This window comes from Lepisma saccharinum, chromosome 10, assembly GCF_977018435.1.
Source record: "Lepisma saccharinum chromosome 10, izLepSacc3.1, whole genome shotgun sequence".
NCBI lineage: Eukaryota > Metazoa > Arthropoda > Insecta > Zygentoma > Lepismatidae > Lepisma > Lepisma saccharinum.
This window is the reverse complement of record NC_139238.1, coordinates 88,268,712-88,284,370: the sequence shown is the minus strand read 5'-3', so window position 1 is coordinate 88,284,370 and position 15,659 is coordinate 88,268,712. Positions and strand designations below refer to the sequence as shown.

Here is a 15,659-nt window from a genome sequence, read left to right as displayed (position 1 = left end):
ATTCTTTTGTTTGTATTTAAACTTATACTTTCGATTAACGTTTCTTCTATCTTGCTTTCCAGCGACTTTCTATTTCCTTCACACGTTTCATTCAATCTCAAGAACATCTCATGGGTTTCGGACCTCGAAGCTTCCAATTTCCTGCTGTTTTCCTCGAGCTTTTCTTCCATCCTTTTCTTACTTTCTTCTATCTGCATCGATAACTTCTGGAACATTTCTATCATGTTCACCTCTTCTGTCTTCTTTGGTTTTTCTTTCATTTTCTCTTTTTCTTTTTCCTTTTCTTCTCTTCTTTTAGATTTATCCTTTGTTCCTTGCAATTTTTGCATACATAATCTCCTCTTTCACTTATTCCTACGTACTTTTCTCTTCTTATCTTCTCGCATAGCCAATGTTTCATTTCTTTGCATGAGGTGCATAGGATGGTTTCTTCATTATTTCCCTCTCTTCCACAGCAGTTTAATATTTCCTTTCTGTCTTCCATTTCCTCCATTATAGTTTCTCTGTTCTCGCCTTCAATTTTATTTTCTTCCTCCATTTTGGCTCTCTCTCTTTGCTTTCTTATTCACAATTCGGCTAGCCGCAACGTTGGTCGCCACTAATGCTTCGCCCCTTGTGGGTACGTACTTACATGTTATTTACCAAGGCTACAGATATCTTAATCTCAGGGGATAGGTTCTTTGTTTGAGAATTCCAAATAAGAAAGCGTTTTATAGCCAAGAGGATATAGTTAAATGCGGATCTATATTCTGAGAACTATACAAAATACAGAGAAAAATATATAGCGACATTGAAATATATTGAAAATTTACATCGGTTACATTCTTCTTGAAAGGAAATCTTCTTCTTTCTCTTCGTAATTATGGAAAGGCTTCTTCTTCTTCTCTCTCTTGATTATAGAATAGGCTTCTTCTTCTTTGATTATGGAAAAGGCTTCTTCTTCTTTTCTTCTTTTGATTATGGAAATAAGCTTTTTCTTCTTTAATTATGGAAAAGGCTTCTTCTTCTTTTCTTTTTTGATTATGGAAAAGGCTTCTTCTTCTTCGATTATAGAATAAGGCTTCTTCTTCTTTTATTATTTCTTCTATATACAAGAAAATCTAGTAGCGTCGTCTCGCTTCCTTTTCTTTATGCCTTATATATGTTTTCTTTCCTTTCCCCGTGGGTCTTTCTCATTACTTCCCTGGCAATTCCCCAGCAACCAAGCTATACTTATATAAAGGAGTAGGGTCGGCTAAACTGACACTAGCGCCACCTCCTATGTAACGACCAAAAGGGAATAACCAGGATCGCTAATAAAAAGCGCTGCCAATGGCCCAGTGTGACTAAAAAGAAGCGCAACCGTAAAGTGCTTCGGGGCGTCTAATTGACCACAGCGCCACCGGGGAACGGACAAATGCAAAAGCTGACGATGTTCTCCTCGTCAGAGAATCAAAAAGAAATTGAGATACGTTTCTGAATTCATTTGCTCGCTTAATAAATTTCCTAAACGTTTCATATGCGGCTATATTCTTAATTCTTTTAAATTACTATACACATCATTCTATTTACTTCTATTATAGTATTTGAACTCTTCTTTTATATATTTCTCAATTTACTATAATATATATAATCCCTCTTCTCCGCTCCTAGTTTGTACAATGAGCTCTGCTCTTCTTTATATGGCGTGCTGCCATCTATCGTCGATTCCGAGAAACCATTCCTCCTTGCAACCTTCATTGTGTCATCGAAACTGGCACGTGACAACATAAAAAATCTTTGTTCTAACGCGAACCTTGCGACTGGCATTCCAATCGTCTCACTGACAACACACATACACACTGCAATAACACAAACAAGTAACTGCAAGTAACCAAGAATATCACTCTTGTGCACAGTACGAAATTAACATGCTCTTGGTTTACATTGCTCGCCACTATATTCACAACTCTGTCTTCATCTAGTCGCGAAGGAACAAAAAAAACTCGAGCTCGGATATTTCGGAGTGCAAGGAAGCTCACGAAAACCATTCACTTTTAACGGTTTCGTCTGTGGCATAATCTTGATACAGTGTTGCACATTCGAAACCTCCAAACGATTCCCATGGCCACAAAACTCTTTCAAGGATATAAACTTAAGCAGGACGTTACTGATCAAAACTATGATTAAAATGCTTTATTATCTGTGGCTCTTAACATCGTTTCTATAGCGTATTTATTTATGTATATAAGAGCAGAACTTGGATGAATTACAGAAGAACTATTGCATGTTATAACACAGGTTAGTGCTCGTTTTGCAATATTTATATAAATGTCTGCATATGTCTATAAAAATAAGCGGGCATTACAGGCCGCAAATGTCGGCATCTCCGTCAGCGCCGCCCGCCACGTTTCTCCCGATCTCTTGGCTGAAGATCTAAATGGATGCACGGTATATTGTCCAGTGATTACAAAAACACAAATTGCAGGCTTACACACACACACACACATAAAGAGAGAATACTAGAAAAAACAATACCTGGTTGATGGAGTATTCAATGTTTTGTTAATGTGCGCTACAACAGACTGCACGTCATTTGTGCTCTGAAAATAAAATAAAAGGCTGTTACTAAGCACATGGCCACAAAGTTAATTTAATATCACCAAGATGTTAACACTGTTTCTCAAACTAAGGGGCACGACCGTCTGGTGAGTCTCGAGAGGGTGTTTGGTGGGTTGCGGCATCAGGTTCGAAAATTGATTTACTGTTTCTTCAAAGCTTATTATATTGAAATTACTAAATCCTTAATATTACATATTTACTTTCCTAAAATGAAATATGTGTAATTTGTTTAAGCAAGCGTAAAAGTACTTGATGTTAACAAAGATATAATTGGTGCACACTCGTACAAATAATTTGGCAGGCCCCCATGCTTATGGGTCCCATGAAGTGTAATATCCTTCAAGGTGGGTCCCGGAATGAACAAGGTTGAGAACCACTGTGTTAGCACAACATATATTGATACATTTTTAATAGAGATCGGAAAGATTAATCAGTACCTATTGATATTGGCCAATATAGACATATTGGTGTTTCAGTAAAATTAACAATAATTTTACCGATCCAATATATTTATAAATATCTTACAATTTAGTGCAATAATGTTCCATTTTGATATAATTTTTATGGATGTAAACATATAATCCCCATTCCATAGCTTCTTAAAAAGTAACTGTCTAAACATGCAGCTTCTTTTAAGAAAGAAACATGGTAACACATTTATTAAGGAGGTTAATGATTTGGATTTTCATATGGGATCAGTAGAATATCAGTTATTGGTAAATTTTATATTGATATTTTATTGGTATTGCCAAAAATTTCATATCGGCCCATCCCTAATTTTTAATAAACAAAATTCAAACATATTTTTTGTAATAGCTAATACAGAACATTCCCTGACATTCGCTACGAGACTCGGCGGCAAGCGGCCCGGCATCAGCGCTTGTCTTTCCCAGTGAACGGGGTCCGCGACAGTCGCTAGAGTTGGCTATTAAAAATTACAGTTTTCATATTGTGTACTAACCTTGACTACAGAAGGTGTTGAAAATGATGTCCCTCTGCTGCAACACATTCCTGGCATCTCCGAAGGAAATTGACATTTACACGTGCAAGTTCGTCTACGGTAATTCTCCCGATTTCTCGTACAATACTCTATTTTAACTCACGGATGGTGCGGGGATTGTCTTTGCATACTTTATTTTTTAGATTTCCCCATTTCTCTTTCCACTTTTATTCAGAACTGACCCTGTTACTCAACTTTTTTACGAGGTTTAATAGAGTGGTCCTATGTGGAACGGGAACACCAGGAAATGTCGTTGCACTTCTCCACAATTCCTCTTTCCGAAGTAACACTCGACAAGATAAATCCTTTGTTGTAATGTAAACTTTTGTGGTGCCATATTAAGCCACAATCTTCAACACACGGACACGACACAACACAACTTCCGAGGGAGGATTATACTGGCGTCAGTCTGCAACGTCAACAGAAAGGGAAAGAGAGCGAAGGTAGGGAGAGCGAAAAAAAACAGCCTGTAGTGTGCGACTGTCGCGGACTCGTTGACCGGGAAAAACAAGCGCTGATACCGGGCTGCTTGCCGCCGAGACTCGTAGCAAATGTCAGGGAATGCTCTGTAGTAGCAGTTTCTGTAGCAAGCATCAGAAATATTTGCTAATTCTTATACCAGAAATCCACACACTATTAATATGACACGAGTCCACATTACTCTTCTGACCATCTAAGATCCACTTGCATCAAAATGATCTATTTAAACGATGTAAAAATCAATATTTACATAAATACATAAAATATATCGAATTACATAAATACATAAAATATATCGAACTCTTTATTCAAAAAGGAATTATGTGAACTAAGTGGAAATATATCCCTGATGGTTACAAGAATAATGTGGACATCAGAAAGCTGGAAATGCTGGGAAACTTTTAATTTACATCTCAAACGTCAGTGAGTAAATAAAGTAAGTAAGTTTGAAGTTTGTAGTAAGTAATTTGTTAAACTTTGAATTAATACTTTGTGACCACTGCTCATGTGAAACTACTAAACTAATCAAACCTAACAAACCAGAATGACAAGAATGCCAAACGTGGGCCCTTCATCAAATCCCTTGAGAATTACAACAATTTTTTCTTTAACTCATAGATGTAGATACTTTACGACATAAAATTTCTTCATGGCACAGAAACCACAAATAACAGATATAGTTGATCCCACAAGTACGGCTCACGTACGTAAAAATCCTATCTCATACTACTTTCATTTGTAAACACCCTTTGCATGCAAAAATCATGAGCAATTGTTTTTACGGAGTGACTATTTTTTTCAGCAGGTTTTGAAGCTAGCTTTGAGCTATTTTCACCAGAGTTGAAACTGCATCTGCATGATCTACAACCTGGCGTGGCCTGCTACAAGGATGTGTGTACTCTTTAGTTGCTGATGTGTACGAAGTTTACGTCTGTGTGCAATTATTTTCGTGCAGGAGACAAGTACTTTTTATCTGTATGCCATGGAGTTGGGAAAATACCGCATGGTGTTCTGATATGGACTGGTGCTGCTAATATGTCACGTGAGTATGAAGGGGTATTACGTTCCTAAATGTTTTCATTGTTAGGTTAGGTAGGTCAGGTTTAGGGCTATTAGCATTAAAATTACTTCGGTAAATATTTCCCAACACCTGATCATGTAATTTCTGGTCTTGAGCACTTTCTACCATTCTCACTACCTGGTCACACCCATTTTTAATTTAAAATAACTTCTTAGCAGTAAGTTCAACAACACTGCCAATGAATATAATAAAATGAGGCATGAGTTTACAATACCGGACCAGTCTCAAATTTCTATGAAATTTCACACTCACTAATTGAGACCTCCTAATCACGAATCTGCATCTAATAATTGGCGGTCAAGCATGGAAATTGTAAAATAACATGTAGAAGTTGTAGAATAAATATAAAAGTAGTTGCTATGACCTTTCTTGTCGCACAACAGTTTCCCTACCTTCTGTTCCGACGTCAGACGAGGAATGCTTATGACTAGGAATGCCTATGAGGTTAGGTTAGGTACTATTAGCATAAATACAACAAAACATTATTTACGCTAAGAGAAGTAAACACTAAAATTGAAAAGCTTTCTGCCTTGACGTCAGAACGCAAGGTTGGTCAATTATTGTGCGATAAGTGAGATCCAATTCTTTACGCTGTCTCCAGCATTGCCACACTGTTGCGTTCTCAGTTTCATTGTTTTCAGCATGGAAGAATGGTGGGACACACATCACACGAAGAATGCCTACGAGGTTAGGTTAGGTTCCATTAGCATAAATACAATGAAAAATCGGTAAATGTTTACTATCCTTCGGACACCTATAACTTCTGAGTTTCGTCAATTTTTGACATTTGTACTTACCTATCTGCTTCGCGGATCATATTTTAACATGTATTCATGTTTTTTTGATCAATTTTTTTTAAAAAAGTGTTTTTGTAACTGAAGAACGTACATTTCCGCAAATGGTTTGTGGGGCTGTGTGTAATGGTGTGTGGGGCTATGCATATTTTTTTTCAAAACCAATTTTTAACTATTGTAACCTATTGTGACCCTACCTAACCTTACTGGAAATAGTTCGTGGGGCTATGCGTCAATGGTTGAATTTCCGCTATGAAACATTCCCACATCACACAAAACACCTTCCAGATGTTAGACAATACTACAGGAACTTATTACGGTAAGTAGTTTCTTCTGTAGAAATGAAGAAATCTGCCCGAAGGATAGTAAACTAGTACCGTTAGAAGTAATGGGCTGTGGGTATATGCCTAATATGACGTGTCATGGATGCGCGGTGAAATTCAGGTAAGTTTTCCGTATCCTGGAAACTGATTTCTTCAAATTTAAAAGTTTGGGGTTCATTTGGGGGTAGGTGGCTCTGGCCAATTTCTAACATGCCATCAACAGGGACTCTATAGAGGGAGCCGGAGCAGATGCGGGGTCGCGGTAGCGGTTGGGGGCGGTAGTTCAATTACCCCAGGGGCGTAGCCCAGAATCTGTGGGAAATTTGGACTCAATAATTTCAAACAAAAATATTTTTTTACTTACAATTTCCCACCGATTCCGGGACAGATAGCCCCAAAAACCATTCACGGATAGCGCCACGAAACATTAAAATTTCATTCGCAAAAGAATGCAAAATAGTTTTTTTTTAAAAATTGGATCAGATGAGCTTTATTCACGGGTATTTCTTGGGTTCCGAAAGGTTGAAACACTGCATAACAAATGAAAATCAACAAAAGACAAGCTCGACACGCGATTATGTAGGAAGGTGTATGCGCCATATTGTGTCTGAGGCAAGCGACAAGGCTACGAGAAAGAAGTACTTGTGATGTGAAAAATTGCAATTACTTTGATCAAAAAACGTCAATACATGTTAAGGAATGTTCTGCGAGGTAAGTACGAATGTCAAAGGTTAACGAAACGAAGAAATTATAGGTGTTTGAACTATAGTAAATTTTTACCCTTCTAACGATTACCTTACATTCACTGTCACATTTTCGACATTCCTTTCCTTTCTTCACGATCCAGTGTTCAATTAAATTAAAAAATCCACTGGATCTTCCACACCCAGTATGAATTTCACCACACATCCACAACACGTCATGTTTCTAACTTTCGTTGCAAACGCAGACAGTTCGAAACACTGGATACCCAATGAACAAAACACAATCACGACACGTGATGATGTACGAAGGTGTACGCGTGAAAGGCTATTCTCTGTCGGAGCATGAATTTTCAACGAAGAATATAAATTTCCGCTATGATACATTTCCATATCACACAAAACACTTTCCTGATGTTATACAATGCTTCAGGAACTTATTACGGTACGTAGTTTCTTCTGTAAAAATGAAAAATCTGTTTGAACTATAGTAAATTAGTACCAAAGCGGGATTAGGTTAATTTACAAAATAAAATGCTAGCCTGGAAAAAGCACTCCAACAGGTTCATGATTGATAACTTGGAAGATAATCCTGTGACATGCTTGCAATGAGTAATTTAATTACTTGGGTAACATTATCGTAGGGGTAAAACAGATTCCTTCAAATTTACAGGAGAAAGTACTTACGGAAATCATTTTCTTGAGCGGTTTGGAAGTTCCTGAATGTAGATTTGATCCATTTTAATGTGAATGCGTTTTGTTTTCTACGAAAATCTCTGTCCGACACGCTGTTTCTGCTCCCGCCATTTGCTTATTGCATTAGAGTGCAATGTTCCGTGTGTTAAGACGATGCAACCCCGTAGCCAGTGTTTTCACTAGAACCACCTGTCGAGTTCGGAACAAGCCATTTTTCCCGAATGGGTGTCACTTATCGCACAACATTGTAGCAACATTGTGTTCGGACGTCACAGGAGAGAGCTGTTTTTACAATTTTTCTTTGTATTTATGCTAATGGAACCTAACCTAACAGGCCTAACCTAACCACGTAGGCATTCCTCGTCTGACGTCAATATTCAAGGTTGCAAGATTGTTGTACGTAAAGGAAGAGAATTAACGAATTACGAAAGAAAGATGGTTCCGACCCGAATGGGTGTCACTTATCGCACAACACTGTAGCAACATTGTGTTCTGACGTCACAGGAAAGATCTTTTTCATGTTAGGCAATACAAGCTAATGCGTCTCTTAGCGAAAATAATAATTTTTCTTTGTATCTATGTTAATGGAACCTAACCCAACAGGCCTAACCTAACCACGTATGCATTCCTCGTCTGACGTCAATATTCAAGGTTGCAAGATGGTTGTGCGTAAAGGAAGAGCATTAACAAATTTCGAAAGAAAGATGGTTCCGACCCGAATGTGTGTCACTTATCACACAACACTCTAGCAACATTGTGTTCTGACTTCGCAGGAGACCTTTTTCATGTTAGGCAATACAAAGGTAACGCGTCTCTTAGCGAAAATATTATTTTTTCTTTGTATTTATGCTAATGGAACCTAACCTAACAGGCCTAACCTAACCACGTAGGCATTCCTCGTCTGACGTCAATATTCAAGGTTGCAAGAGTGTTGTGCGTAAAGGAAGAGCATTAACGAATTGCGAAAGAAAGATGGTTCCGAATTGCTGTGTATGGACAATGAACGTGGTAAATCGCAAGGTTATTTTACAAGTTCTACACGTAAATGCGACGTATTAGCATAATTTCAAATAGGGGCACGAAAGTAGATATTTTCCGGTGAACGAGGTTGCACCACTGCATAAATCGACAAAACACTCTCAGAACGCCCCCTAAACCAGTATGCTATCACGGCCATAATGTGTTACAGATTCGAAGCAACAAGTAACAGTAAGTACTCGTAAATAGAGAAAATAAACATTATCTTAGTTAGAAATGCATTATTTCGCCTCAAGAAATGTTCCGCAACACGTTAACAATGTAAAGAAGTCCGAAATATATGATTTGTAGGTGTTTCACCCATACGATAATAGTACCATTACTTGTAACGAAAATATCATGGTTTAGGAGCAACATTGTTGTTAGAACTTACAGTGCTGAACCTTGTACAATCATGACAAGTGGAAAATCTTAAATATTAATGTTATCTGTTGATATACCTTGTGTAGGTGTGCTAAGCGACAGTAATTTTCGTTCATTTATGTTAGGCCAGGAGCGTTGTTTCTTCTGGATTTGTGTGTGTGTGTGTGCAAAGATATTTTGTTCTGAATTAATGGTGCAGGAGCTCCAGAATACGACAACCGAACGAACGCTGGTCACACACATTTCGGCATTAAATATCACACACGTTGAAATATTTTTATGTTACGTAAAACACTAAAATTGTCGATTAAAATTCAAAATGTCTAAAGTTTCGAGTGTGTACTGTCGCCCCCCCGTCCTGAACATGTCCATCATGGATACTTTGATTGTAAATATTTACCTTTAGAGAAAATGACTGCTGACTACTGCACGCTTGAAGCAAAGTTGGTAAATAGGCATCACACCAATCGGATTCAACAACCGTCTGAAACAAATGCAATATTCCTTCCATTTTTCGATAATATTACCACGTGTTATGAACCTTCGAACGTCATGTGGTGGCACGTTGGTGGAACGCTACTTGCTATTCCTTTGTTTCAGTGCTGCCAACTAGCGGTAGTAGACAGTATTGCCAGAGACTAATTGCGAAAATGTGTACCGGGAAAACCACAGACAAATTTGTCTGTAGAAAAACTTCTGCCCCGATCAGAAGAAGTTCCGTCCTTAACACCACTAATAATTACACACAATTACACACACACACACACACGCTCGACCACAAGGGAAAAAACCTTCCGTCAAAATCGTTCGCGCATCTTCCTTGCCGTTATCGGTGCTCGGGGTAGTGTTGCCAGGTCAGACTTGAAAAATCGGGAGAATGTTCCTTGGGAAACCCTGCTACAAAATCCGATGACGACGTTCTCGGGAGCGAGGGGCGGCATAGGCGTGCGCACTGGGAGGCAAGGGAGCGTCCGCAAATTTTTTCCAGCGAGGGGGAAACAATGGGCGCCTCCAGGACCACTCAGCAACCCAACATTGTTGAGTAGCAAGAACCCTGGAGGCGCTTGCTACCTGGTTGTTGAGAAGGAGCGACCGCGGCTTCACTCAACATAAAATTCTCTCGCTACCTGCGGTCAACTGTCGTCTGCAAGTCTGTTGTCTTCTGTTAGTTGCAACATGGCGCGGCGGAACTAAAAGATGCGTGGAGTAAAATGTACTTGTAAGTTCGATTATGTAGCCCAAGCGCACCTTTAGGTCGCGCATCCAATAGCCTTAAATAGTAATAACTTTTTCGCCACTATATTCTCGGAGAATGAGTGATCTGTCAACGGATAATTATGCACTGGCTTCAACTGAAGTATATTTAAAAATACCAACAAAATAACGCAGTTAAAAAAGTAATGAACCCAAATACTGTTCACAACATTAAGTTTTTTTTTTGGCTAAATCGGATGAGCATGTGGTGGAGACCATTTTTTATCTCGCTACGTAAGTTTCGGGTTCGAGGTCCGGTATAGGCATGGATGTTATTTGATTGATTTGATTTATTTTACTGTGCATTTTTGCCACTTTTGGCTAATCGCGAAGATGAGGATGAGTGATGATATGGTGAAGGAACAGTCACAACGAACAGCATGCCCAGGCCGGGATTCGAACCCGGGACCCGGCGTCGTATCATAGAATAGTTAACTATTCTATGGTCGTATCGCGATGTTTAACCACTCCGGGATATTATTTGTGAATGTCCCTTCTTCATGTCCCTTCTTTTGCAAGAAAAATTGGCATCAAGTATCGAGGCCATTTCCTGGGTGAAATACATACTTTTCAAGGGAGCGTGATATCAAGAAATGCACCGTGTGATATTTGAAAATCCATTGGAAGGAGGATGGTATTACAATAACTTAAACGATGATCATGCAGAGTTAATCATAAAGACAACTAAAAAATGTGGCATATTAATGTATAAACGTTAATTCGTACGTTTTTATTTATATTGCTTTAATTCACATTCTTTTCGCAGCTACGAAAGCACAATCAGCAATTGATAATTTAAACTATATCAAACATTATTGCGTGAAAACAAAGTGACAGCACCGTTATACAATCTTGCACACATTTTGCAACTTATTCTCACTCTTCAACATTTCTGTTCGTAAGCCAACATCCGCGGCTACAACGCCAGGGTCACGGGTTTGAAATCCCAGCCTGGGTGTTCTTTGTGAGTGTCCTTTCATCAATTTCATCATATAATCAATCATCCTCATCTTCACGATTAGCCAAAAGTAGCAGAAAAGCGACGATAAAAAACAAAATTCAAATGAAACTATTGTTCTTAAATCGTATTTATTATTGTCCTATTAACAATGGTTGATTTATTGATTTGTTTTATTTTACTTCATTTTCGTGCCACTTTTGACAAATTTGCGAAAATGGGAATGAATGATGATATGATGAAATTGATGAAAGGACACTCACAAGCATTCATTCCCAGGCCGGGAACCACACCACCACGGGTGCCGACCTATTAACAATGGCATGAAACTATTGAGGAATAATGATCACATTTCAAAGCACATTCTCGAAACTAATCTTTCTTTCACTTATAGTGTAGCGTATGCGTATGTTATAAGTGTTTTAACAAAGGTTTACAACCAATAAGGTCACACACACACAAAAAGCGTTTCGGGTAAAATACCCGGTGTAGGCACATGGTGGTTCGGATTCCACTTTAAACTGTAGGCCCAGTCCAAATTAGCCTACTGTGCATAAAGTTAACTTAAATCACCAAACAAACAAACACACAAGAAGTAGAGCGTTGTGTCAAACTTGCACTCCTATACGAAAATAATCTTTAATTTAAACACATATATCCTTAAATAAAACTGGCCACAACCTTTCTACACTCAATGTCACTCCTCCATGGTTATTACGTATTATTTTGGAGAAATAAAATTGTAACCACAGATAATTGTTGTAACCAAAGCTCTCAAATTAGGAATATAACATTTCCCCCCAATTGTATCTCTATAGACAGTAGACACAGATCTAGATCTACTCATGTTTTACTTCGAGATTAAGCACATACTTTAATTTGAAATAGCATCCATATATATGTCATCACATCGATTCATAATCCATTAATAGTGACACCGTATTCAACAGCCCAACACGCCCTGCCATTTTCGCTGCAGACGCCACAAGGCAACGCAATGCGATTTTCAATTGTTTCCGGCTGGAACGTCGCTACTTCTCAACTTTGCATCCAGGACAGGCCATAAAACTGTGTGACGTAGCAGGTCAACATTTGCTACCATGTTGAGCGATCCTGGAGGCGCCCATTGTATTTTTATCAGGTGGGTAAACGAGGCATATTACCCCGTAATAATGTTGCCCTCCCTCTCAGAAAATACCACTTGAGTTTGAAATTATCACGTTCCTACATCCCTATTATAATAATGGATGTAAATTACTGTGACTGAAATCAACTCATACGTCTGAAATAATCGGTACCTTTACGTCATAATTCATTTTCCAGAAGAGGAGAGGGTGGGTGGCGACCATCGTTGCACTTCCTTCTGGACGTCCATGCCGCTATATAATTTTGTAGAAAATGAAGTATTTAAGTATAGAATAGTATATTAAGGATAGAAAATTATGTATTTTCAAGCTCATTAAAGTTCCAAACAACTACGGGGGAGGGGGTGCATTATTTCCTTTGTAATTGAACTATGCCGCTTCGTTCTCTAGCAAATTTCTTGTTATTAACACTCACATGCTTTATTCGTCAGTTATGCTCCCTCTATGTTGCTGCATTTATTATATATATATATATATATATATATATATATATATATATATAAATAGTTACACACACACACACACATACATGTATAAAATAATATTTACCCACGCTACGAAGTCAGTGTTTCTACCTAATAAGGCAAGGACATTTCACTGTGTTTGTGTCACTTCATTTCATTTCATCAGTTTTTCATTCATCCATATTGTCGTACTTACCCGTAGAGGCACAAAAGCGACGTAAAATAACTAAAATAGAAATAGATTTTCGTGTGGGATAAAATACAACCACCTAAAAATAGTAATGTAGTAATAGTAATAAAATAATAATAATGTCCTAGCATATCGTTTGGCATAATTTCACAGTTCAAACAGCACTTTTCATTGCTGAGTGGAGTTCCACTCTACCTCTCCCTTCCATGTTCAAGTAAGATGAGCAGGAAATGTGTTTATCAGCAGGGCGTTGGAGGTTCCATAGCAATAGTTTATTAAGAAATTCTCCCGAGAAATCAATAGGTCTAGCAACACTGACGTGAGCCACGCTGAAGGCTCCTTTCCCCCACCCGCCAGCGCGGTGAGGTTCTGGGCAGGTTTCTTTCCTTGTGGTTTCACTATACCAAGGGAAAGTAAGCTGTCCTTGCCCCACGCCCCAGCTTTGGCACCTTGCGCCCCAGTTTTGGAACCCAATCGCCGCAAACTGGGCGAGAGCATCATTTTTAGGTGTAAGGAAAGGAATTTGGCACACTAAAATCGGGGGAATAGTAGAGTATTTCATTAATTCAAATTTGAAAATGATTTGTTGTACATTGGTAATTATTTCTTGTTTTTGACAGTGTCTTAAGGTGCATTTCTTGTTCAAATTTATATTATGCAGACAAGCTAATCTGGACTGGGCCTACAGGTTGCTTGATTGAGTTTGTTTTTATGCACAGAAAGGTTAGTCGTGACTCGGCCTACAGTTTAAAGTTGAATCAGAACCACTATGTGCCTTCACATGTCCCGAGTATGGAACCTGGAACCTCTTGATTACAAAGCACCAGCTTTATCATTATGCCATCGTTGAGACCGGGAAGATATTATGAGATGACATGTGTGCCTATTCAAATTAAGTCTGACATTCATATTTCAAGGGGGCCACATGTACTCTTATGTTAATTGACGCGTGTTGAGTATTCCTTTGAGTGTTCTTTCATGAATTTCATCTAACCATACCTCATCCTCACTATCACAATTAGACCGAAGTGTAAATAATGAAAATACCAAAATACACAGATATTTGAAGTTTCTGTGGAGAGCCTATATTTCACCCTCGCCATTAATCCTTCCGTGTGTGTATAGATGGAACCATTTTCAATTTTTCAATTCATCATCAATATGATTATGGCGTTATCTTATCATGCTGATTGTGTGCCCCTTGAGAGATAGAAAGTCGTTGTAGTTTAGCACTTACATATTTTCCAGCTTGTCGGTAAGTAAACATGGTAGGGAGTAGATATTAGACACATCAGGAACTACACATATTAGTAGTGTAGTGTAGTTCCTGACATCAAGAAAAAACTCGATCTTCATGTTCCTCCCAATCTCGTCTAAGAGTAAAAGTGACACGTGTCAACCAGTTGGACACGAATGTCGCCGATTCCTGTGAGAAGAACATGTGTCGGTCGGTGGCTTTATCCTTGCATACAATTCTCGGCCCCAGATTGAGTGAGAAAAATTAATTAGAGGGGAAAAAAACTATGCGTTCTTCACCGATGAGAAAATATGAAAATAGTTACGGAAGATGGTTTTTCGTTCGGGTTTCCACTGGAAGCAAGGGCGTATTTAGGGACCCCCCCAAAGACTTACCAAGTACTAAAATTAAATAATCAAAAATTCAATCGTTTTGAATTTGTTACATAATAGATGGTTATTTAATTCCGCTGAACGTATTGGTCATATGGCTTTGAAGAAAAGTTCCAAAGATTTATGCATAAAATATTAATCAACAACTGTACCTTTCGTCAATTGTAATAAGCAATTAAAAATGATCATCGTGCAATTATTTTTGTCTATTACAATTCGATCTAACTATCCCCCTGGCTACTTGCCTAGACCTACAGTATAAAGTCGAACCTGAGGCCCCTCGATTAGAATGTGAGAACAACAACAACAACAACAATTAGACAACTCCATCGAAGAGGTCACTTGGAAACCAACCAACAGAAATAATCGCAACCTTTCGCACCGAAGTGACACGACAAGCTGCATCTGTCACTCGTGCATTGTGTCGCCTCGGACTGTTGGTAGCGCATGCGCAGTGTATAGAGCTAAAGGGTGATTCATATAAAACTAACACATTTCTTTGCCGTTTTATCGAGACAAGAATACCTCGTAATTCTCCAAGTTAGTTTCACATGACGCAGGACATCTGGGAGATTCATACATTCTCAAGAGAGTGTGCAGCTGTGCAGAATTTGGTAGCTTTCGTCGCTGAAACTGGCTGTCATTGCAAGGATACATTACGTGCTTCATATTTTCGTGGTGTTTGTTGAGCAACTGATTGACACAGAGCTGCGTAAAGGCTAGAGCTGAGTCAAGGATACTTTGAACAACACGGCGCCACATGCCATACATCGACCAAATCCATGGAGCTCATTGAAAGTTTTTTTGACGACCGGATAATCTCCAAGAACCTGTGGCCACCGAGATCTACGGATTTGACAACACCGGACTTCTTCCTATGGGGTTACTTAAAATACAGAGTTTACGCCACACGCCCCCAGACTTTGGGCGATTTGAAGCAAAACACTGTACACGAGATCAATG

The 15,659-nt window shown here is 38.7% G+C and overlaps 2 protein-coding genes across 2 annotated transcripts in view; one reads left to right on the top strand and one right to left on the bottom strand.

The window, feature by feature from the left end:
• Positions 1-9,651, bottom strand: part of LOC145994011 (proline-, glutamic acid- and leucine-rich protein 1-like) — an 87,582-nt gene extending 77,931 nt beyond the window's left edge. The window contains exons 1-2 of the mRNA XM_083130081.1: positions 9,457-9,651; positions 2,497-2,561 (exon numbers count right to left, since the gene is read on the bottom strand). Of these exons, the coding sequence (XP_082986207.1) occupies positions 2,497-2,561; positions 9,457-9,567 (176 nt within the window). The 5' untranslated portion in view covers positions 9,568-9,651. The remainder of the gene's footprint in view (positions 1-2,496; positions 2,562-9,456) is intronic.
• A 4,617-nt stretch (positions 9,652-14,268) lies between these two features.
• Positions 14,269-15,659, top strand: part of LOC145994437 (uncharacterized) — a 54,014-nt gene continuing 52,623 nt past the window's right edge. The window contains exon 1 of the mRNA XM_083130572.1: positions 14,269-14,322. The gene's annotated coding sequence lies outside the window, so the exon portion shown is untranslated. The remainder of the gene's footprint in view (positions 14,323-15,659) is intronic.